The sequence below is a fragment of the Achroia grisella genome, unplaced genomic scaffold (genome assembly GCF_030625045.1).
Source record: "Achroia grisella isolate CSIRO2021 unplaced genomic scaffold, CSIRO_AGI_Agris_v1 utg784, whole genome shotgun sequence".
NCBI lineage: Eukaryota > Metazoa > Arthropoda > Insecta > Lepidoptera > Pyralidae > Achroia > Achroia grisella.
The window spans coordinates 1,968,254-1,993,728 of NW_026713024.1; the positions used below are offsets into that span (position 1 = coordinate 1,968,254).

The following is a 25,475-nucleotide window of genomic DNA, read 5'->3' on the forward strand; positions in this document are numbered from 1 at the left end:
CTCATACGAAAAAAAGGCAGCATCTCATCAGTGTAAAATAGAAAAATAAAACTGCAAAGAAAAACAATTTAAAGTTTCTGGCTAGGGTAGCTAGCTATAAGTTAGGGGTACTTCATAACCCTTCAGTCTCGCTTGATGACAATCCATCCTCAAAAGCAATCGAGACAGCCTCTGTAGCATGAAGGCAATATTCCCGTCAAGACTGACTTAATACAACCCTGATTCGATATGCAATCTAACAACAATATCATAGATCTTAAGTTTTAACAAGAGTTCACTCAAATTCTTTACAGCGATATTAACACTTTTTAAGAATAATTTATTTCAATACAATAATTATTCAATACAATCAGTTTTACTCATTTCATTAAGTAATTGTTTTTTTAGCGAAATTAATATAAAGAGGTAAGATTCAATTTTGTTTCAAATGAATTAACTTAAAAATACTAAACCAATTTTAAATATTCTTTCAACTACAGAAAGTGGATTATTGATAACTAATACGTGTTTTATTTTTAAATAGCTGTCCCGGCAAACGTTGTTTTGCCTTAAAATAAAAAAAAATTTAGGGGTGAACTACCCCTAATATTTAGGGGGTGAAAAATAGATGTTGGCCGATTCACAGACCTACTAAATATGCTCACAAAATTTCATGAGAATCGGTCAAGCCGTTTCGGAGGAGTATGGGAACGAAAACTGTGACACGAGAATTTTATATATAAGATAAACTAAAGGTCCATGCGAACTTATATATAGGACGGGAACTGATTACTACTATACATTATAATTTACTTATTTTTAAACTACCGCTTTTAGTAAACAATATTAATGTAGTTAAACCGGTTTTAATACGAATAATATTATGGTAAATAAAGATCTAATTCGGAATCGTCGAGAGAGGTAAATACTCTTATTTACCATAAAATGATTTGTGTTAAAACCCGTTTAACTATATTAATAATATTATGATTACCTTAAAAATGAAAATTGTGTAAATTTTTTGAAATGGTAAATTCGTATTTTGTAACTATTAGATTTAATAATTAGAATTATGTAGAACGAGATACATGTTTATTTATATTTCAAATGGAATAACGTGATTATCCTAATGCAGACGAAATGTAAGAAATTAATTTGAAGATATCTTTTTAACATGAAAACGTCTGGGGAAAGACACAGCAAGCGGGTAAGAAATGTGATACTCTGAGTTTTTTTACAGCAATAAATCTTGCAAGTTTTTTAATGTCTGCTTAAGAACATAATTTATCTTGAGCTAAGGAACGTGTACGTTAATTATGTAAAAAAGGGTTTATTGTACAAAGGATTTTCTAAGCGTTAATCTCTTCTAGCACAATTACGCTGAGACAATACGAGATTTTTAACCGCTGTCAGAAACTATGAACCCGACATTATTGTTCTTATCCGTGTAGGAAATCTCGTGGTAATCAACAAAGAACAATAGTCTGGACAAAGGTCCATCGGAACCACTAAGATTGAACAAAAATCACGCCATTCTGTAGCCTAAAAATTACTAAAATGGAATAAATATTACTCACGTGCATAGGAAAATGGCAGTCCATCTGACCATCGAAACTCCCCTTCGTGGACGGCATCAGTTGCTCCTATCCAGTACACATCGTCGACTCCGGCTCCAGGGCTGCAATAGAAAGAAACAAGTCAGTCACATCTTAAATACCATTCTGACTATCTGGATGAAATTTTCCCACCGTGGGTGGCTAAAAGATTATCAAAAAATTACAGTGGCTAAAAATTCAAGGATTTCAATATAATGTGTAAATGTAGTATATTTATGTAACGTTGATGGTAATTAACTACAGCGACGGTTTACCAGTACTCGTTTAATATGAGGTGAGAAACCAGATATGTAAGACCAGGCTAGCCTGAGTAACGTAACAGAAACATTTTACCGACCATTATTTGAGGCGAATAGAACATTTAGAATTTGTGTCACGCACGAACTAGATAAATAAGAAATCTGTACATAGTAAAGAGTTAAACATTTATCAAACGTAAATAGAGCGTAATCGCACAAATAAATCGAATCCTATGATCTTACACGAATTTAGTTTCTCTCATTATAATTTGCCAAAATAATTAAAGAATATCTTTCTTCGTATAAAATAATATGCAAAGTTTTATGATTTTTAGACCCAGCACCTTCTGTGCAGTCATAACATTCCAAAAAAAAGTGTAACTGCTTGATTCACAATTTTTGGAAATGTTATTGAATCCAGAAAACTTTCGCTGTAAATGAGTAAATTGACATTTTTTTTAATGAAAACACTTCCAAGAAACTTTTGTGTTAATTGAACTTGATTAAAATAATCTGTCGGGCCGACTTGCGTCCTCAGGCGAAACAAGTTTCCGTTTAATCTATGAAAACAGATTTGCGATTGACGTGAAAATTTGCGCCGACATTTCACGTCGTAACGGGCATTAATTAAATGAATACTGGACTGTATTTATTTGGTTTTGATGATTGTTATCATAATTGAAAAGTCGTTTCAGACAATTGTAGTAACCAGAAATTAACAATCAATAATAGTTATTTATTTGGTATTGTCTTTATTAATAAATTGTCACACTTCAATTCGAAAACAGGTACTTACAATATTTATCAACTGATACTGATTCCAAGCGATTTGTTAGCGTTACACACAGACATGAGACAGTCTAAATTGCTAATGTTAGGAGCCGGTAATTTTAAACATGTCCCTATTATACTCATAACATTGGGATTAACCGCTACAAAATCTGTTTACAAAAATTTTACAGAACGGCAAGAATCATCTTTCCTTGGAAACTGTTCAGTATTTGATTGGTAATATAAATAATAAGTACTTACGCGTGAAGCAGTAGCTGATCCAATATCTGCTGTTGCCTTTCATTCACTATACTTGCTAGATGTCCCCCTAATCTCACACATTCAGCTTCCGCCTGTCTCCAAGCTCTCTTCGCTTCTCTCACGGCTGATATGCAGAAGTCTCCAGAAACGACCCAACCATAGTCACAATGTCCAACAATCTCTTCCACTTCCTTATCCATCCACCACACTTTCAACCACATAGCCGAAGAATTCCTCTTCTCTAAAATACTAATGTTCAACCGAACAGCGTTCCCCTCGGAAACAATTTGAACACTTCTTAAGGGATCGCCTGGTTGCGAACAGTGTCGCCATTTTGACTCCCCATCTTCTAGACTTAATTCCATGCCTTTACAAAGAGCATGCGCATCCTCATGTATAATATTAGATACATCGTTTTCCCTAATCGTCATTGGTCCAGTTCCCATTTGAAGGCGCAGTGCGACCCGGTAACCATAAGGCAGGTGAATTTTGTAAGAGCACAACAATTTAATTGCTGGGCCGACTTCGAACGAGCCGTTCCTCGCCGTTAGTAAGACATCATGGCAGTGGTCTACTAGACGGTATGTCGCGGCGAACGTGGGTCGACCGTGCAGCTCTATCGCTGGAGTCTTCGCGTAACTGGAGTACAGAAACCTTCTGTTTTGGACTGGAATCTGTTCCAGCTTACCACACAGAGTGGGCGTGTTGGGTGCGAAGCGGATAAACCCCGCTGAACATGGGACATTGAGTTTGTGAAGTTCGATGAGTAAGGCGTTTTTTGGCGAAGGTTGTGAAATGAGAAGGCGGCACCCGTGGGTGTGCGGCAGGTGGCCGGAGTGGACGCGGCCGCTTCGCGTCGCTCGTAATCGTATTGCACAATCTGGAACAAACGATAGAAAAATAATTTATTTACAATAAGTATAATTATTCTAACGATTTTTAAAGTATGCATGATATGAAATTCAAATAATGATATACTTGAATAAAGATCAAATCAAACGAAAATTGATTTGATTTGATTTCACAATGCCATTTAACCTAATGGAAAGTGGCAACCGTCTAATACATGTACATGAATAGAACCCCAAATGTCTTCATGTGACGCCTGTTGTATTTAAAAGCCATGTGTCAGTATAGTGGAGGCTATTCTGCTCAAATCTCTATACATTTCATTACTTATTTGATTTATATTCTTTGATTTAATTCCGCTACGATTAGCTTGTTGAAACTAGAAATATTCAGTGGACCACGGCTACTCGAAACGTTATGTCCTCTACTATTAGTGATAAAATTCCGACCTTTATTGGATCTACACCCATTGAAATAATGATAGGAAAATGGAATGCATCACAAAGTTAAGGCTCCCGTGAACATCACATGTGCAGCCATTCCTCAGGATTAACGGAAAATAGGAAAGCAGAAATAGATGAGCCAGAGGTACCCAGTAAAGCGATTTTATACAAAGTAACCCTAACTGTAACAATATGGTATATAACTGTAATAAAACGTAACATACATAATAGAGTTATACAGTACACATGAGTGTAATTACATTGTAAAAAATTGATGGAAACTTCTTTGAAAGTTCAAGGCGAGTACAGTTATGGTAATAATGGAACGATTTCATTGCGCGTCACGTGTAACCAGGGTTGGCAATGTTAAAACTTTTTGGATCGTACAAAGAAGGTAGAAACTCTGGAATATTTTGAGGATGGGTGAAGGGAGGCAGTTCACAGTCACCAGTTTAGTAAAGGTTGTTACTTGCTATATACTAAATACACCATCCGATCGATCCCCCGCCTAATTGAAACGGGGATCGATATTACGACGGCCTGAGCCGTGTTTCGAACCCCTAGCAATGCCTTCAGACTAAAGTCGTATCTGTCAGGCGAGAGTTGGCCTACAGTCGCTCCATAAGACCTTTCGCGGGTTTGGAGTACCACCTGCACTCGCCCCCTATCGTCGGGTGAAGCTGTAAAGGCCAGCTGCGGCCAACAGCATTAAAATAGTCCGAAAAAAAACACAAAATTAGGCATACAAAACTTATTACATGCTACATTTTGGCTGCAGTGACAAAATTACCCATAACTTTATCATCACCCTACAAATTTGTAGCAACATCTGATGATATATTTTCTTTTCGTACTGAAGGATTTCTTTCGTAGTTGTACGAGAGTCCTGGTAAATTTGGTGATTTTTGTTGCACCAAATTATTATACACTATATTATTATATCGTTATTACCATAGTTAAGGTTTAAGGGTTTGAGATTTTTTTATGAACACAAAAACAAATGCAAGCTAGATTGCAAAATATATGGAGTTAATTTTTGTATGTACAAATATACTTAACCTAATTGTACAACTACGAACCTAAAATTAAGAAGCTTAAAAAATATAATATAATGACTAAAATATATTATTAAAAGGGGTCCCTTGAGGCAACGTTCCCTCTTTGAATAGTGGAGTATAGATGGATAGTTCAATGGTTGGTTGTTTTTTACCCTTTCACGAAAAACAGAACATTGTCGACTATATGCGGATTAAGAGTAACTGGTGACGCAGCTGGAGTCGAGTCACAACGCGAGTTTTAAGGGCGTTTGTGGCCCAGGTTACCACAATGTTGCTGGAGGACTACCGGTCGAAGGGTGTGGTGTATTATTGCTGCCGTGACAGATTGCCGTCGTCAGTGCCGTGACCACAGGATCAATTTCAATATATCAATATATATATTTTATAATATCGATTCTTAAGCATGTTAGTCTATTTGTTATTTATAATATAGGCCTAGCAGCCTGATTTTGATGAAACTTACCAGTAATATAGTTTATACATCAGAATTACACATAGGCTATAATTTAAAAAGATATTATGTAAATTGGGCGAAACATAATAATAAATGTCAACTACTAATATAACTAACTAAGAATATAACGAATAATTACTATTGGCAGCCTTGCTTGTAACACAACTGAAACATTGTTTGTTTATATGCTATAATCTAGACGTTGACAAGTTTCGTTATATTAGCAACCGTAATACTCTAGACATAAAGTACATTACATACATATTATGGTTCCTAATCTCATAAGCTTATTCGGAAAAGCTCGGGTTTGATGTTCAGAGAAAATGTTTCATTTCGTTTTAATACATTTAAAATAACTCTCGTGTAGTGTAGATTCGATTCCAGTTAAGAATTTAAAAAATGAAAAATCTTTCTATTTATTAGTAAATAAATATTTAGAAATATTTCACCCAAAAACTGTTTAACGAATTCTGATGTAACTTTACAATAATATAATTTATACATCAGAATAACACAGTGGGACGTGTTGATGCGGCTCGAATGATATATGGTAGGTGTTGATGGCTTAAGTTGATTACGGGGTGTAGAAATGATAGATTTCGCTTGATCTTCTTGAATTTAATTGGTAAATACTATTGATGTAGTTTTTAGCCACACTGCAGTGATCGTAGGAAAAGGGAAATAAGGAACTCACCCAAATTACACAAAATTATAGTAGGTATATAGATCATCTGCGTCGGTGACTTGAAGCACTTGAGGTTTTCAATAACAATACACCACACTCGCGACACAAATACAGTTTGTTATAATATTTAAGGAGCTCCTTATTTAAATTGATGCATTCGGTGGTTGTTTCACTTGTTAGATGGCGGCGAATAATCATTGTCCATATTGTGCAAGGGAAATGGGGCGGGAAAAAACAGTGTGGCGGCTTACAAACTTTTTTTTATGGTTTTAGAAAACGCGCAAACAACTATTATAAATGATAAATTAGGATGAGTGCAGAAAAGTACGTTGCCCCGATCGATTGATGATTTAAATCCTTGATTTTTTGGTCTGTACGTTACGTAGTGAATTTAAATTGGATGGGTGTGCGCTCCAATCAGAACGCGTTTTGTTCCTTTTATTTTGCGTTTTGTTGCTGCTTGCTATACGGGACACATAGGTTATAATTTAAAAAGACATTACGTAAATTGAATAAATGTGATGATGTGTGAGACTAAGTTCAACTTGTCATTACATAATATAAAATAAAGTCGCTGTGGCTGTCTGTCCGTCCCTAACATACATTATTTAAATACAAATCTAAATATATATAACTCAAAGGTGACTGACATAGTGATCTATCAACGCACAGCCGAAACCACTGGAGGGATCGGGCTGAAATTTGGCACGCACGTAGATGTTATGACGTAGGCATCCGCTAAGAAAGGATTTTGATTAATTCTACCTCCAAGGGGATAAAATAGGGCATGAAAGTTTGTATGAAACTTTGTCAATTTTAAACCGATCGGGCTGAGACTTTGCCTGCATAAAGCTACTAAGACGTAGGCATCCCCATTGAAAGGATATCTTATATCTTGATAAATTCCACCTGCCGAGGTAAAAGCTAGTAAAATAATAAATCACTATATAGTATAAAACAAAGTTGCAATCACTGTCCGTCCCAATGTACGCTTAAATCTTTAAAATTACGCAACGGATTTTGAAGCGGTTTTTTTAATAGACAGAGTGATTCAAGAGGAAGGTTTATATGTATAATACACGTACACCCGGGCTAAGCCGGGGCGAGTAGCTAGTAACTAATAAATATGCTTGCTTAAAACCTTCAATTGGCAATATACCATTATTCATAGAATGTATGTTATACAAGCGTTTTGACATGATTATACGAATGGGCATAAATCTCGTTTTGATTAGTCACAGCAGCTATAAGTATGACATAAATTATTCATGGCATTCCATATGAAATGCTGGCGAGTTAGAGTTTGTGGAGTCGATTGTATGGGCTGAACATACAGAATTTCTGAAATGTTAAACATCTTTTGTTTATGTATTTAAGTTGTAAATTATAAATTAATAAAAGTTAATACTAACTAATACTACTAAGCTAAAAATAAAAACCTTAAAATATATAATATAATAAGTAAAATATATTATTAAAACGAGTCCCTCTGATATAATATATATATATAATAATAATCTTATTATTCATATTAAATAATATATAACGCGAAAGGTGACTGACATAGTGATCTATCAACGCACAGCCCAATCCCCAGTGGATGGATCCGGCTAAAATCTGGCATGCAGGTAGATGTTATGACGTAGGCATCCGCTAAGAAAGGATTTTGATTACTTCTACCCCTAAGTGGATAAAATAGGGGATGAAAGTTTGTATGAAACTTTGTCAATTTTAAATCTATCGGGCTGAGACTTTGCATGCATAAAGCTAATACGACGTAGGCATCCCCTAAGAAAGGATTTTGAGAAATTCCACCCTTAAGGGCATAAATTAACGTGAGGCTATTTTATTCTATAATTTTCAATCATTTGTTTGCTTCGAATAGGGGATGAACCTACCAAAGAAAGTATTTCTCAAAATGATTTAGTGTCATCATTTTTTATTGAAAAGAAATGTACTTTTTTGTAATATTGTTTAAGGCTATTTTATTCTATAATTTTCAATCATTTGTTTCGAAAAGATTTATATTTTTTTATCAAACTCGATTTTCGTCTTTATCGGACTATTTAGTATTACATTAGAGGTATTTACTAACAAAAATGTTTATTACATTCTTGTAAAACAAACTTATAAGTGGAAACTTTGATCACGGCGGCACACAACAAAGAGACAATGACATACCAACAGAAAAGTCGTCGCACAAACGATCCAATAACATTTTTGTTGAATTTTATGAGACAGGTGACCGAGGTATGTACTTTACATAAAGCTGTCTATACTACTACTTCTATTATACATTACTAGCTGTCCCGGCAAACGTTGTTTTGCTATATAAATTAAAAACGCTATAAAAAAATAGGGATTGGTGATAGAAGGGTGAAAATTTAGGGTTGTATGTATTTTTTAATAACACATAATAAAAAAAATAACGTTAGGGGTGGACAACCCTTATTACTTAGGGGTAAAAATAGAAGTAGCCGATTCTCAGACCTACAGAATATGCATATAAAATTTCATAAAAATCGGTCAAGCCGTTTCAGATGAGTACTAACATTGTGACACGAGAATTTTATATATAAGATTAAAGTGAACGTTTTTTATTTTTTATTTTTTTTTTTAGATTTTAAATTCAATTTTTTTTAATGCACCGCCTACATGAATCTCTGTTTGCCCAATGGTTGACTGGGAGAAAATGCCTCGAGGTGTTAAGTCCGCCATGTGTACCTCTATTTATGTATTTATGCATTAAGTTTTAATAAATAAATAAAATATATATTTTACATAAAGCTGTCTGTATGCCTACTACCTCTATTATACATTATTTATATTATTAACTGGGTCTTAACACGAACTAATTTTATGGCAAACTAGCTGTACTCACCACTTCGTCCGCGTTGAAATTTACTTTATATTTCTAAAATAAAAGCCTAAGTAACTCTATATTATATGAGCTACTTGCCAATAAAAGTCCCGTCAAAATCAGATTTTATTTGATATTATCTTTTCTTTTCACTTCTTTTATCAGTTTAAAAGAAGACTAATCACCTTCCAAGTGTGGGAGAGGTTGCGCTATGTGAATATTATTTATAATAAGTATATAATTTTGAATAAATTGTTCTTCACATCTTAGTTATATAGTTTAGACTTATCTTAGTTTTAACACAGATAAGGTAATATGTTTTAATAAAAGAATAAACTCAAATATTGGGTCCGTGTCAACCCGGGACGGATTACTAGTTAATAAATAAACATGAGTACCTACCACAATAGCATATACAGAATGGAATTTTGATATTGTGAATACGTGACGTGTTATATCAAAATACATTTACGAAACAATAAAACAATTTCGCAGTGTTTGTTTTAATTCCAATCAAATTAATACAATAGCATTATGTACATACAAAAGTTGATAAATTATTCTTCGCGGTTATGAGTAGGTCGGGTTGGAAAATATCGATATCGATACATCGATAAATCAACGATGAAATATTCAATACTATGTGGTGACGCGTCATAAGGTCCAGGTAAGTATTTGACAGTATCGATATTTAATATATCTATATATCGATAATTCGATGATGAAATATTCAATACTGTGTGGTGACGCGTAGTAAAGTCCAAGTAAGTGTTCCACAGTATCGATGTTTAATATATCTACATATATATCGATAATTCGACGATGAAATATTCAATACTGTGTGGTGACGCGTCGTAAAGTCCAAGTAAGTGTTCGACAGTATCGATATTTAATATATCGATATATCGATAATTCGACGATGAAACATTCAATACTGTGTGGTGACGCGTCGTAAAGTCCAAGTAAATGTTCGACAATATCGATATTTAATATATCTATATATCGATAATTCGACGATGAAATATTCAATACTGTGTGGTGACGCGTCGTAAAGTCCAAGTAAATGTTCGATTATATCTAGAAAGGAAATACCGCTATTTATTACATACTAGCTACTCGCTCCGGCTTTGCACGGGTGTACATATATTATATATATAAACCTTCGTCTCGAATCACACTATCTATTAAAAAAAACCGCATCAGAATCCGTTGCGTAGTTTAAAAGATTTAAGCATACATAGGGACAGACAGCGACAGAGACTTTGTTTTATACTATGTAATGATGATTATTTTATCGATACACCTCTGGTCAGTTTCACAGCACAAAAACAGTACTCGCTATTTCCTACAGGTACAACACAAAGCTTTTACTATAGAAAATATTGTTCCTTTCAGTTATTTTCTATTGTTGACATTAACATTTTAAAAGAGTTTCATCGACTTTCCGTGAACGTTACAGAGCATATTTGCAGTTCTAGTTCAGTGTTCTAGAACTATTGGATGGTAGAGATGCCTAGAGTTTTAATATCAAATTCGATTACGGTCTAATTTTGTAGTTCATCTGGAGTAGACTTATAACTTGACTGTAATAGAATGGGTAAGTAACGCGTGTTACATATGAATGGATGGTTATAAGGGTAGAGCAAAACCTAAAAAGAGATGGGTGGACTGTGTGAAAGATGATATGGTAAGAAAGGGAGTAAATAACGAGATGACTGCGAACAGGGATGTATGGAAGAGAAAAGCATATTAGGCCGACCACAAATAAATGAGATAAGGAAGAAGTAGATGATGATGATCTGGGGTACACTTATAACTATATATAAAAAACTAGCTGTCCCGGCAAACGTTGTTTTGCCTTAAGATAAAAAAAAATTAGGGGTGGACTACCCCTAACATTTGGGGGGATGATAAATAGATGTTGGCCGATTCTCAGACCTACTCAATACGCTCACAAAATTTCATGAGAATCGGTCAAGCGGTTTCGGAGGAGTATGGGAACGAAAACTGTGACACGAGAATTTTATATATAAGATGTAGAAAACACCCAGACCGATGTAAACAATCATACTCTTGACTACAAATGTATATACCGTGCGAGGAATCGAACCCATGACCTTCAGAAGAAAAGCAGTACCGATATAGACAATCATACTCATGAATACAAATGTTTATACCGTGCGATGATTTGAACCTGTTACCATCAGATGAAAAGCAGTGTGATAAACTCGCTAAACCACCGAGACGGAAAAAAAATTCTATGTCCCTAAAATTATTTATCACATGTATGTATATTGTTTGTATATATAAACCTGTATGTTTGTTTATGGGGAACTCGCGACCATTGAAAAAAGGCGGTGTGATAATCCCGCTAAATAACAAACCAATCGATAATACACCAAATTTCAATATCCCTAAAATTACTTATCGCGTGTATGTATATAGAAATCTGTATGTTTGTTTATGCGATCAGTGAACCGCCGTGTTGTCAAAGTTTGCCTTTCTTTTTATCCTTTGTTTTGCTAACAAATAGTGTACGAATCCGTCACACGTGTCTTCGGAAACGAGCCGAGTTTCTACGTCGATCTTCATGAAATGGTAAATAAGATATTTGTCATCCATTTTGTATTCTCCACATACATTCTTAACTTCATCATGGTTTAGAGGTTTCCTACTCCGTCGTAGACCTCAAAAGGTCATAAGTTCGCATTTTGGTTGATGGCATAAAAAGTTTTATAAGTAAACTAGCTTTTGCCCGTGGCTTCGCTCTGGTTAATTTATCCTCTTAGGGGTGGAATTCATCAAAATCCTTTCTTAGGGGATGCCTACGTCATAGTAGCTTTATGCATGCAAAGTCTCAGCCCGATCGGTTTAAAATTGACAAACTTTCATCCCCTATTTTATCCCCTTGAGGGTAGAATTAATCAAAATCCTTTCTTAGCGGAGGCCTACGTCATAACATCTACCTGCATGCCAAATTTCAGAATTACATTGTGCATTAAAGAATAAATAAATAAAAATTCTATAGATTTAAAATAAACATAAATTTTAAGCACTTTTGTACAGTCATACTTATTTTTTTAATCTACCGCTCATTCGGAAAGCTGTCTCATCACAAGAAGAACGAGCGAGAAACTTGCATGTTGCTCTTTTAAATTATTTAGTTGTAACTTTACATTTTTAAGTTGAAATGTGTGAATACAAACTAGAAACTAGCAGCAGTTGACAAACATGTAAGTTTGTGTTTGCATTAGTTAATATTATATATTACTGAGAATGGAGCGTTTAAACAATCTCTTCAGCATTATTATGTTAGCATAGATGAAAAGATTATGTATACCTACATATATTCATGTAGCAAACAGGAAAGATTTTGATTTTTTATTGTATTTTTATTTGTTAAACTTTTTGCCACGCACAACTATTATGAAATTACCTTCCAGCTATGGTATTTTAGAACTGATCCGATATTGAAACCTTCAAGGAAAGAGCTTATTCCTTTTTAAAAGGCTGACAACGTATTTGCAATTCCCCTGGTGTTGCGGGTGCTCATGGGCCGCGGTAATCACTTACCATCAGGTGAGCCGCATGCTCGTTTGTCCTCTGTGTTATAAAAAAAACGGATACATTATAAGCGAGTAACATTGCCTGTAATTCACGTGGGGAATGCCGAATGATGCCCATAGTAAATGCTATAAAATACAAGAGAAACAAGGTAATATTCTTAATTATGATGACCTCGGTGGCTCAGTGGTTAAACATACAGCCTTATTTTGATGGTCGCGGGTTCGACTCCTCGCATGATACAAACTTGTATTCATGAGTATGGTGGTTTCTATTGGTCTGGGTGTTTTCTATGTATATTATGTATGTATTTACAAATAAATACATAAATACAAGTATTCCATTAGTATATTAACTATCAGTGGTTTAGTATCCATAATACAAGTTCTGCTTACCTTGGGACTAGATGGCACTGCATCAAAATTCAAAATTCAAAATTTTTTTTGAATTGATGGCGCTGCATCGTTTGTCTAAGATTATTATTATTGTTAATTATCTTTATGTTTGCATACGAGTATTGTTGTTGTGTTGAGAAATGGGAAACAACTTTAATGATTTTGTGCGGCGAAAGTTTTGACTCTAACAAAACTATTTTAGTTCTCAGAATTTAATATTCAAAGTTTAGACAAACATTGGTCAATCTTGTTATAAATTCTTCGGGCAGACTCGCAAAATGTTTCTATATATGCTAATATCACAACCAACTAACATTCAACTAATATAATTAATAGAGGTAGACTAAAAAAAGCAGTGGACTCAAAACCAAAGGTAAGTTTAAATCTGACTGGGTACCTCAGTCCCACTTTTTAATTCATATATTTTACTACGTTTATTTAATAGAGCAAAACACAAGTTTTTTGCTCGTTCTTCTAATGACACGACTGCTTTCCTAATAAGATTCCTAGTAACATATTTCAGCCATGTTTGTATTTAAAAATGTAAAATTGCAACTTTTTACAATATTCGTTTAATAAAGCAAAATTACGTTCGTTCTTCTTGTGATGAGACTGCTTTCCGAATGAGACGTAGAAAATTTAAAATTGCAACATTTTAATACCTTTGTTTAATAAAGTTAAACGATAATTTCTTGGTCGTTCTTCTTATGATGAGACTGCTTATCAGCCACGTTTGTATTAAAAAAATTAAAATTGCACCTTTTTACAATATTTGATTAATAAAACAAACCGCAAATTTCTTGATCGTTCTTCTTGCTTTCCGAATGAGACGTAGAATAAAAAAATTAAATATGACCAACTTAGTGCTTACATTTAGGTTTATTTGAATAAATAATTTTTCTATTCTATTTTATTTAAGCAACTTCTTCGTGAGATGTGTTTCAGTGAAATTACAGGATAAGAGGCATGATATTTGAGTCATTTAAAGCATTGCATGAGTGGTATCACGGATCTCACATGATGTCCGTGGTACTGTTCATTTCTATAGACGATGGTTACCGTTTACCATCAGGCGGGCCGTCGTAAAAAACCGTAGTGCTGTTTATTTATATAGACGACGGTTACTATTTATCATCAGGCGAGTCGTCATGTCTTTAGATTAAAGAAAAATTATGCGACAGTCTGATTGCTACATTATTACGTCCTTGATGACTTAACTATAAATAAAAAAAAATGTACTTGTCTGTATCCTAAGATAGGAAAAGACAGCTACTTTTATCTTGATCAATCAAGGTTAGATACATGAATTTCAGGGCTAGTCTTAAATTGTCTATTGTTAGCAATATAATATATGTAGACATCTCTGCGCGGCCTACCTCTCCCTCAAGTTGCGGTTAAATCCTGGTAAATACGTCACGATGGACTAACTAGCCTTTCTGATGAGAATAAGCTCATCTCATCCTCTTCCACTTGCACTATGACGGAATATATCATCAGTGCATACGAGTGCGCCATACCCATCCGATCGATCCCCCGTCCAATTCAAACGGGGATCGAAATTACGCCGGCTTGAACAGAGGTTCGCACCCCCAAAGGTCCCCTCACACTAGAGTCGTATCTGTCAGGCGGAAGTTGGCCTTCAGCCGCTCCATAAGTCTTTCCGCGGGTTTGAAGTGGCATCTGCACTCGCCGACTATCGTCCGGTGAAGCTGTAAAAGCCAGCTGCGGCCATTAAAAACCCTAACATCCATGTAATAAAGACTAGATTTCTTCAGCAGTCGTGTAAAAGAAAAGAATGCCTATATTACTCAACATGGAGGATTAAGAATGACATTACACGTTGTCAAGACCTCTTTATTTGTTACCCATATCAATCAAGTCGTGATGAAAAAGTATCCTCAACGTCCTATGAAGTCTATACTAGATTTCAATTTATTTATTGCTTCTGACATGGTACATTATAGATCTGGGTAGACGTACCTTTATGCATCAACGTGCCATTTTTTCCAAAAAATGTTTAATGGGGTCATTGACGTGCCATCAAATAATTTTGACTTTCTGATTATTTGGAAAATAATAATAATAAATACTATCAAAACTCTGTATGAAATAAAGTAAACAGAAGAGGTACATTTTATTTATTATTAAATTACTGTAAAACTAGCTGTTCCCGCGACTTCGTCCGCGTGGAATTTAACTTTATTTCCTAAAATAAAAGTAGCCTATGTTACTCTTTACATTAGTTACCTGCTAAAAAAAAGTCCCGTCAAAATCGGTCCAGCCATTCCAGAGATTAGCCGGAACAAACAGACCGACAGACAGACAGACAATTCATATGCATTTAGTAATATTACAAACAGGCACTCCAATTTTATTTATATGTATAGATTATATGTATAGATGTATAGATTCCATTACAATAATTAATTTAAGATCACAATTAAATATGTGTAATTTATACAATTTCAATACATTTATTAATTATATATTTAAATAACATGTCAAGCAATACATTAAATCAATAATCAAATCATACAGAATCACATATAATCATTTGAAATTCCAATAAAATTATCATCATTAGGTACATAGTATAAAACAAAGTCGCTGTCGCTGTCTGTCCGTCTCTATGTATGCTTAAATCTTTAAAACTACGCAACGGATTTTGAAGCGGTTTTTTAATACATAGAGTGATTCAAGAGGAAGGTTTATGAATATAATACATGTACACCCGTGCGAAGCCCGGGCGAGTAGCTAGTATTATATATTTTACACATTCATTCAATGGTCACCTGTTAAGAACTCTGCATAAATAAATAGAGTAATAACTTTAAACTTGCTCTTATATTCTGCTATTGTACATATATTCAGACGAATATACCCTGCTCGCGTTATTTCATTTAATACATTTAACGACTCACGTGACATTCAGTTGAGATGAAATGAAATATATTTGCTAGTACGCTGTCTATTTCAATAATTTTCAATTATTCGTAACTGAAACTTATACAGAAGTGAATAACATTAAATATATCATAGTATCATTGTTCTTTAGTACATTTATGTATTTATCATTTAAGGTAAAAATAAATTTTTGTTCATTAACTATTAATTTCTAATCTATATATATATCTCGAGATCTATCTAGTTCTTGTATCAGTTTAGGTATTTTTTTGTATTATACTATGCGAGTGATACAGTTACTTGTTGTCTACATTATTATGATGTATATATATAATATAAATATATATATATATATATACTACTAGTATCTTTGCCCGCGGTTTCACTCACTTGAAATTTATTGCCCATGTGTTATTCTGATGTATAAACTATATTAGTATAGTATAACGTTTTCAATATTAGTAAGATTGTGTATTTAATATTATTGCTATTATTATATGACAGCCTCGGTGGTCTAGTGGTTTAGCACACCGCTTTACTATCCGATAGCCGTGGGTTCGATTCCTCGTACGGTACAAACATTTGTATTCATGAGTATGATTGTATCTGTCTGGGTGTTTTCTATGTATAATACGTATTTATTTACAAAAAAAATGTATCTATGTATTTATATCAGTTGTCTAGTACCCATAACACAAGCTCTGCTTAGCTTGGGATTAGATGGCGCTGTGTGAATTCTTCTGAGATATTATTATTATATTATTGTTATAAATTTTTACTACTCTATTCTAGCGCCACCTACACGTTTTGTCTTTATTCCTCTATCCACAATTTGTTTATAAGAGATTTCGTAATTGAAATCCCCCCTTTTGTTTCCTATTACTCTGTTAATTTTAATTCCTTTAATATACTTGTGGTTAGGTTGGCGTGTTGATATACAGAAGGAGTGATATTAATAAAAGATTGAATATATGACGCTGTATATAATATCAGAATTAAAAATAACAAATAATTATTAATTTAACAACTCATTTAAATCAGTAATTTGCAAGCGAATGAATTTGACATTTTGACAATATACTTTTTATTAAAATGTGTCTGTGTTATATGGCTAGTTTATGCAAGGAGGTTGGTAGCCTACATACCTATCTGGTATAAAAAACCGTTTCAATTCTACGAGAATCAAAACTACGACCATCGAAAGCAATGAGATAACCATTTAGTTCAGGTTCATCGTTTAGTAAATTATAAACTGTAGGGACCGAACACTAAACGAGTTAGTAAACTTTCTATCTCCCAAAGTTAGAATAGCAAGTTTACTTTCATACCCAAATAATCTAAGTTTAAATTAACTTTAAACTGTTGTCGTTTTGATGCGAAACCTTATGAGGGTATCATATGAAAATAAAGCAATTTACAATAAAGAGTTGCAATATAACTGATGAATTTTTAAATGGAATTTAAATGTTTGTTATGAAAATGTGCAATTTTGGAATAAGTAGTTTTAACCGCGATTTCGCTCGCGTCTGCAATTAATAATTATAATAATAATATTAATAATCTCAGGACAATTCACACAGCACCATCTAGACCCAAGTTAAGCTAGCTAAAGCTTGTGTTATGGATATAAATATATAGATATATTTTTCTTATCGTAAATACATACGTAGAAAACACCCAGACCGATATAAATAATACTCATGAATACAAATGTTTGTGCAGTGCGAGGAATCGAACCCGCGACCATCTACTAGATCACCGTGACCGTCAGTTGATTTTTTCTAATGAAATACCTAATAAGTTAAGGGTTCAATTGATGGTAAGTCTGCTGTCGTTTTTTCTTCGAATCTTTTAATTCTTTTAGCCATAACTGGGCTTTACAGCTTCACAAGACGAAACTATCGCTCCTTCAATTCCTAACCCTGACCGGACTATGATCACGATAGATCTATATAGGCCACAGTGCTACAAATCTTAGTACCTGACAATAGCCCAAATCTCTCATTAAAAAAAAATCTGTCGCCTATGTATATACATGAAGAGTAACGTAGGCGACGTCATCAAGTAACACTCGATGTACAATCGAACAAGATTACGTTTGTTTTAGTTCCTAAGTGTGCCACTAGATGGCGTTGTTTAGTTTATACTTTATTCTACATCACGCTATTTAGATTTTTTTAGAACACATATAGTCATTTAATAATTATTAATTACATACCCACCCTAACCCGCTTATAGTCAGTGCGGTTGACTACGCACCGAGGAGTAATATCCGACATACGCGACAACGTCGCCCGAGGCACGTTCTCATTGACCCCGACAACCCCATAACGGCAGGTAACCTCCCCACGGGCCCACCCTTTCCACCCCGACCACAATTTACACACACACACGACACTGTCCTCGCCGACGAAGACGACGACCTCAAACACTCAATATCGCGCATTCAACCGGGCGCCTGCGCGCGCCCGGGCGCTTCACACTGGCGCCCCTCCGATCGATTCCCCGTCAAACGGGGATCGAAATTACGACGGCCTGAGCCGAGGTTCGAACCCCTAGTGGTGCCTTCAGACTAAAGTCGTATCCGTCGGGCAGGAGTTGGCCTTCAGCCGCTCCATAAGTCCTTCCGCGGGTTTGGAGTGCCATCTGCACTCGCCCCATAACGTCCGGTGAAGCTGTAAAGGCTAGCTACGGCCAACAGCATTAGAGTAGTCCGAAAAAAAAAAAGTAATTACATAATATAATAACAACCACTGTGGAAAACTTTCCGTAATTTAATTTATTTAACTACTCTAATCAAAGTACACCCTTGGGGATCCGTGGATAAGATTATTTACTCAAAGTACCTGATTGACATTAAATCAAAAGGAAAGAGACAAACTGGAGGCTTTTAAAATGTGGTGTTGGAGGAGGATGGAAAGAATTAGCTGGAAGGATAAAGTAAGAAACGAAGAAGTACTACACAGGGTAAAAGAAAAAAGACAAATATTGAACACCATAGAAAATAGACGAGGAAAAATGTTAGGGCACTTGATACGGCACGATGATTTCATGAAAATTATTATTGAGGGGAAAATAGAAGGAAAGAGGGGGAGGGGAAGACCAAGGAATAGCTACATCAAATAAATTGAGGACAAAATGGGAGTCGTGTCGTATCAAGAATTAAAGAGCATGATGGAAGATCGCGGAAAGTGGCAAGAGCTCCACCGACAAGAGCGTAGCTCTTAAATTATGAATGAAATGAATGAAAAACCTGATTGACATGTTACTTCTCCTTTAACGACATCTACTGTCAAGTATAGGAGTTGAATCTGTAAATTATATAGGATAGTGCTTTACAAAAATCTTTTATATTTAAAATCGTATTGTCAGTCGTTTTACACGTGCGGCCTATGGTTTGGGTATACGCAGAGGGCATACAACGTTCTTCGTATACAGTATAATAATGGGTTTAGGATGTTGTTGGGGCTCCCTCAGTTTTGTAGCGCATCAGAGATGTTTGCAGCAGCGCGGGTAGATGGATTTGAAGCCATAATGCGTAAAAGAGCTGCATCACTGATGTCTAGAATTCGGGGGAGCTCAAACAGCATCCTAAAAACTGTTGCGAATATACCTGATTGTCCGCTCCAGAGGCACTGGATAACGTTGCGGACCCAGTGCTTCTGGACGTGGACACAGATATATGAATTAAATATATCTACGTATATGTACATATATTATAAGTTACTAACATAGTTTTATAAGTTTTTTACTAACACAATATGGATGTAATCCGAATTAAAATTAAAATAAATAAATAAAATATTTCTTTCTGCTATCATATATATCTTTTAATCCCAACATTTAGTTTCATTGTTAGCATAGAATAGCATTGGTGCTCATTATAATACAATAAGATTTTATCTTCTTTTTCTGTTTCTTAGAACAGTCCGACTTCATGCGGGGTCGGTTTTATTAATTTTGCGGCGCCAGGGCAATCGGTCCTGGGTTGTTGGGTCGAGAAGAATTAGAATTTTTCCGTTGCAATAAGCTTACTCATGCTGATCCACCAGGTGGCTGGAGGACGCCCTATAACTCTTTTACGTTCAGGTAGTCTTAAGGCTTTTTGCCATATAATCCTCGTTACTTTACATTACATGGCCATACAATAAGACTATATAAATTTATGAATAACTAGCTGTTCCCGCGACTTTGTCCGCGTGGAATTTAACTTTATTTTTCTAAAATAAAAGTAGACTAAGTTATTTCTTATTACATCAGCTACCTGCCAAAAAAAGTCCTGTCAAAATCGGTCCAGCCATTTCAGAGATTAGCCGGAACAAACAGACAGACAGACAAAAATAATAAAAAATGTTATTTTGGTATATGTACCGTATATATATACAGATGCATGTAGTAAAAAACGGTTATTTCAATATTACAAACAGACACTCCAATTATATTTATATGTATAGATATAGGACAGAGTTTTATCACTTATTTCTTTTAAACTAGTAAGCAATTTTAATGCAGTTTTCACTATGATTTGAAAAGTTTCTTCCCGAATGTTTATATGTATTATAGTTATTCGACCTCAGTTACTTGAACTAACACAATACCTACGTGCGAAGCCAAGGTGTAACACTAGTATTCAAATAAACGAAAATTACGTTTACTTTGATTCCCATAAAAGAAGATTGACTTGAATCATATCGCGCATAAAATCGACTCCGTGGGGAAATTTATCAATGTTTATAGCATCCATAATATTTCTGTTTTCAACTAAGGCCTAACTATAAAACAAAAATGGTGGCTACCAATTGTCCACGGCATATTGGACTTTAGTAATGTTCGTATATGATATGTTTTCCTTTGGTAAATGGTTGGAATGATGTATTCTGTGGTCTGATTGATGCGCCAGCTTCCGTGGTAGGGTAGATTATTCGTGCACACATGTACCACATTATCTTTATTGTTTAACCCTCTATCTCGCGGACGGCGGCGCCGCTGAAATATCTTACGCGGTGTATATTGGACAACGAAATGATGTAGTACACTAATTTTTCATTTCACCTACACGAACATGTGTGGAATTATTATAGCTATTATGAAATTACGTGACATTGTTACATTAGTTGAATTAAAATGGGAATGTAATTAATTTATATGCGGTCGAAGTGAGAGCGAGATCTATACCAGCAAAATCTCTACAATTTTCTAAATCTTGGACCGAATGCACTGGCGGGCTCCTAGTTAGTCTGGGTTAGTTTGACTTAGTCGCGGTTGACTGTTATCGATCCCGCGACTCCGGCATATGGCTTTGGGTGAGGGACATCTTGGAGTTTTTAGTGAGTAGGAGTCTCACATTACCCGCGGGCTTCCCTCGGGGCCGGCGGGTCTTCATGAGGGATTTTCTCCAAGTAAAAAAAAAAGGGTTAGTTTGAGTTAGTCTGGGCAGAGAGAGAATCAAGGTATCTCATCATGTATTAGATACCGTTTGATATCGAGATACCGGTGATTGTGCACGTACAGATCTTGTAAATATATATCTTTTTCTTCAACCTCGCCTCTTCCCGTTACGCGGGGTTGGCTTTTCTAATCTTAAGGCGCTATACACTTTGCTGGTAAGCACTGTCATTTGACGAGTCCAACTCCTTCATGTCCCTATGGACATTAGTCAACCAGGTAGTTGGTGGCCTGCCTCATACTCTTTTTCACAACATGGTTTTCAGGTTTACGCAGAATATGTCCATACCACCTAAATCTACTAGTAGGTATTGTAAGTATATATAATTGTAATATATTGTAACAGCCTCAAAATATAGGGAGCTCTTTAGTAATATCATTATTTGAAATATCTCGATTAATGTTGTCATGGAAAATATCTCATCTTTATATTGCAATTACTCGATAATATTTAGTTATATAAAATTAAATAACTCACCTAGTCTTAAAATTTTAGTAAAGAACACTTGGTATATGGTGGCACTCGTTGTTTTCCTATAACGTAACCTGTAACAAGAAAAGATAAATAAATTAGATTTTCTATATAATAATCAGCCTGGACTAAGCTAAGCAGGACTTGTGTTATGGGTATTAAACAACATAATCGTCCTTCGGTTCAATGGCAACTAAAATGTAGCTCTGAATGTTGCGACGACTTTAGCGTAATGGAGCGGATTTTTTTATTTATTTATTCATTTGCATTCCATAGTGTTACAATAAAGGTTGGCAATAACTAATTATTATAATATAATAAATTTTGTAATGACATATTGTAAATTAAATAATGTAAATTTAATATTGTAATGGGTGAAAACTGTGATCGGTACAGCCTATGCTGTAAATAATATAATTGACGTAGTGGAGTAACCTGAAACAGTCATGCTCGCTATAAAGTTCAAACTTGTGGCGGCGTTGTGGGCCGGGTCGATGTGCTCCCTCAAATATGGTTGAGTACAATGATGGCTGGCTCATCCGTCATACTCGTGAACGGGTGCTGCTTGTGGAGACTGGTCTGTTCAGGTTGTGAACACTGATTAAATTTTTTGTTCTTTGCGATAGCATGTGCTGGTGGTCACTCTATTCTCCCAAATATGAATTTTAATAACTGTATTTATCATAAACATGTTCCACTATTATTTGAAAAAAATACGAGCTGAGTTTCTTGTCAGTTCTTCTCATCTCGATATCATTCCGAACTGACGGTAGATTTGACATATCATAAGAGTCTGTAATAGACCTACATGAATAAAGATATTTTTAATTTGAATTTGAAATTTGAATAAGAGCACCATGGACCCTTATGGGCGCAGCAAGCTACAATGAGATAAACTGGCGTTGACAGAATTCAATTATTTTATATATTATTTTTCTGATCGTTTTGTACACATTATTATTATACTAGATGAAAACCCGGCTTCGCTCGGGTGAAACGTGGGTAGATATTTCTGTAGTCATCGGTTCTCATGGAATATTAAAAGTAAGCAAGGCATAGATTTGTAAAGCTTCGTTTTAATAATATTTTTTAGTTTTAATAATAATTAATAAATATAGTAAATAAAAAGTGCAAAAATTTTTATACAAATATTTTTTTTTTTATTGTAAAACTTTAAGTTGGGCTAAAAAGGACTTGTATCATAATAAAAATAGTACAAACTTTTTTTATGCTACATTTTTTATATACTCAGTCTTATTCTTATTTATTACACATAGAACCTTCTACGTGTACTAAATAGGAACTAATTTCCAATAGCACAAAATAATTCACGGTCAGTATTGAATTTTATATGCATTAAGGCCGCGCCGTCATTCAGCTGTCTACTGGTTGATTAGATCTCCCTGATTTACCGCGAACGATGGAGGCGTCTTAACCTTGATGCTTTAATGACGATATCACGAGAAAACCTTGAAAATTAAAGCAGTTCACGAAGACGAACCTAGTACTTTGTGGTATTACATCAAGAATTAACGTTTGAAGAGCTCGGTAGTCTAGCAGTTTAGCTCACCAGCTTACTTCCGCTGGTCGCGGAATAGCGGTTTAGTACATCCCCTTACTTTCGATGGTTGCGGGTTCGATTCCTCGCATGATACAAACGTTTGTATTCATGAGTATGATTGTTTGTATCTGTCTGTGTTTTTTGTGTATATTACGTATATATTTAATAAAAAAAAGACTATATATTTTGTCTGTGATCGCAAAGATCTCTTTAATATATTTAAGAATCATTTTAAAATTTCAAATTTGGAACGTCAGGCACAGAACATTGATGTATCTTAAATATAAAATTCTCGTGTCACCGTTTTCGTTCCCATACTCCTCCGAAACGGCTTGACCGATTCTCATGAAATTTTGTGAGCGTATTGAGTAGGTCTGAGAATCAGCCAACATATATTTTTCGTCCCCCTAAATGTTAGGGGTAGTCACCCCTAAATTTTTATTTTATTTTATGGCAAAACAACGTTTGCCGGGACAGCTAGTTTTATATACAATTTTGGACTCCTTCTCGAACATTCCGTGGCGTCATTATTAAAATCTGTGTACAATATATTCTAAATATTTTATTTATTACAATTAAAACAAATCAAACACTGCAATATTTCTCCAGCTAACATATTTATATCAGTTGTCTAGTACGTATAATATAAGCTCTACTTAGCTTGAGACTAGACGGTACTGTGTAAATTGTAACAAGAATCGCATGGTATATTTTTTTATAACGGAATGTATCCGTCTGCGACATTCTCAGGCGATTCTATTCCAGAAATACATTCCTAAAATGTTACGCCTCTTTAATCTGTGCCATAGATAGATAGATAAATTCTTTATTCAACAATTACACACATAACATACATGAGATACAGAAAAAATATTAATTAATAAAAGAAATGTAAGTGTCTTTATGTACCGCAAAAATGAAAAGGCAGCCAACTCGGCATAATGCTGCAGATAAATCTGCAGCGCTGATATTCTGTTGGCTCCTTACTTATACTATACTTATTTAAAAAAAATTACATTCGAGCTTTTTGTAAAAATATATAAAGTATGAATAAACTGTAAATAATGTGATTAATTAGCTGAAAATAGCTATTGAAAACTTCGGATTATATGATTTTATTCTTTATTGAGGGTTTTGGGCTATTGTCAGGTGTAGCACTGTGACCTATATAGATCTACTGTGCTCGCACTTTTCTCAAAATCCGCTACCTAGATCCGTCAGGGACAAGAATTGAAGCATGTTCTTAGGAGCGATAGATTCTATCTCCTCAAGACATACTGCATACTTTCCAAAGGAGATATTTCGTTTATGCATGTGTGGGATACAACCACATAGGAAGTGTAGTGGCGTTTGTTCTTCTACATGGCAAAATCTGTAGATTGTTGTTAAGCTGAGGCCCAATTTTGCCATGTATTTATTCGCAAGGCTCTAGTCATGATTTCTAGAAACAAGGAACCTAACCTGCTTTGAGGGCGGACAAGACCAGACCATGAAAACAATAACTTAGATGTTAAGTAAACAACAATAAAGTTGCAAATAAAAAGTTACAATAAAATTATATAAAAGAGCAACACGCAAGTTTCTTGCTCGTTCTTCTTATGATGAAGCAGTTGTCCAAATGAGCGGTATATTAAAAAAATAAATGATGACGATTCAAAAGTGCTTCAATGTAAGTTTATTTGAATAAATGATTTTCTATTCCATTCTTCGGTTTATATGAAAACAGTAACTTAGATGTTAAGTAGAAAACAATAAAGTTGCTTGGTGGACGGTCCGCCGGTTGATTAGATAGCCGTAATTTACACCCGCTGATCGATGGAAGCGTCTCGACCTTGTGCACTTTGTAAATGGTGTTAGTAACTTTCTTGTGTGCCACGGACTAATACTACAGAGCCGTCAATTGACAATGGTGACAGTGC

The 25,475-nt window shown here is 34.8% G+C and overlaps 1 protein-coding gene across 1 annotated transcript in view; it reads right to left on the reverse strand.

Annotated features, from left to right (window-relative positions):
• LOC131851560 (uncharacterized) overlaps positions 1-25,475 on the reverse strand; it is a 226,747-nt gene that overhangs the window by 90,295 nt on the left and 110,977 nt on the right. Inside the window, exons 3-5 of the mRNA XM_059202073.1 lie at positions 22,002-22,069; positions 2,867-3,746; positions 1,557-1,657 (exon numbers count right to left, since the gene is read on the reverse strand). Of these exons, the coding sequence (XP_059058056.1) occupies positions 1,557-1,657; positions 2,867-3,746; positions 22,002-22,069 (1,049 nt within the window). The remainder of the gene's footprint in view (positions 1-1,556; positions 1,658-2,866; positions 3,747-22,001; positions 22,070-25,475) is intronic.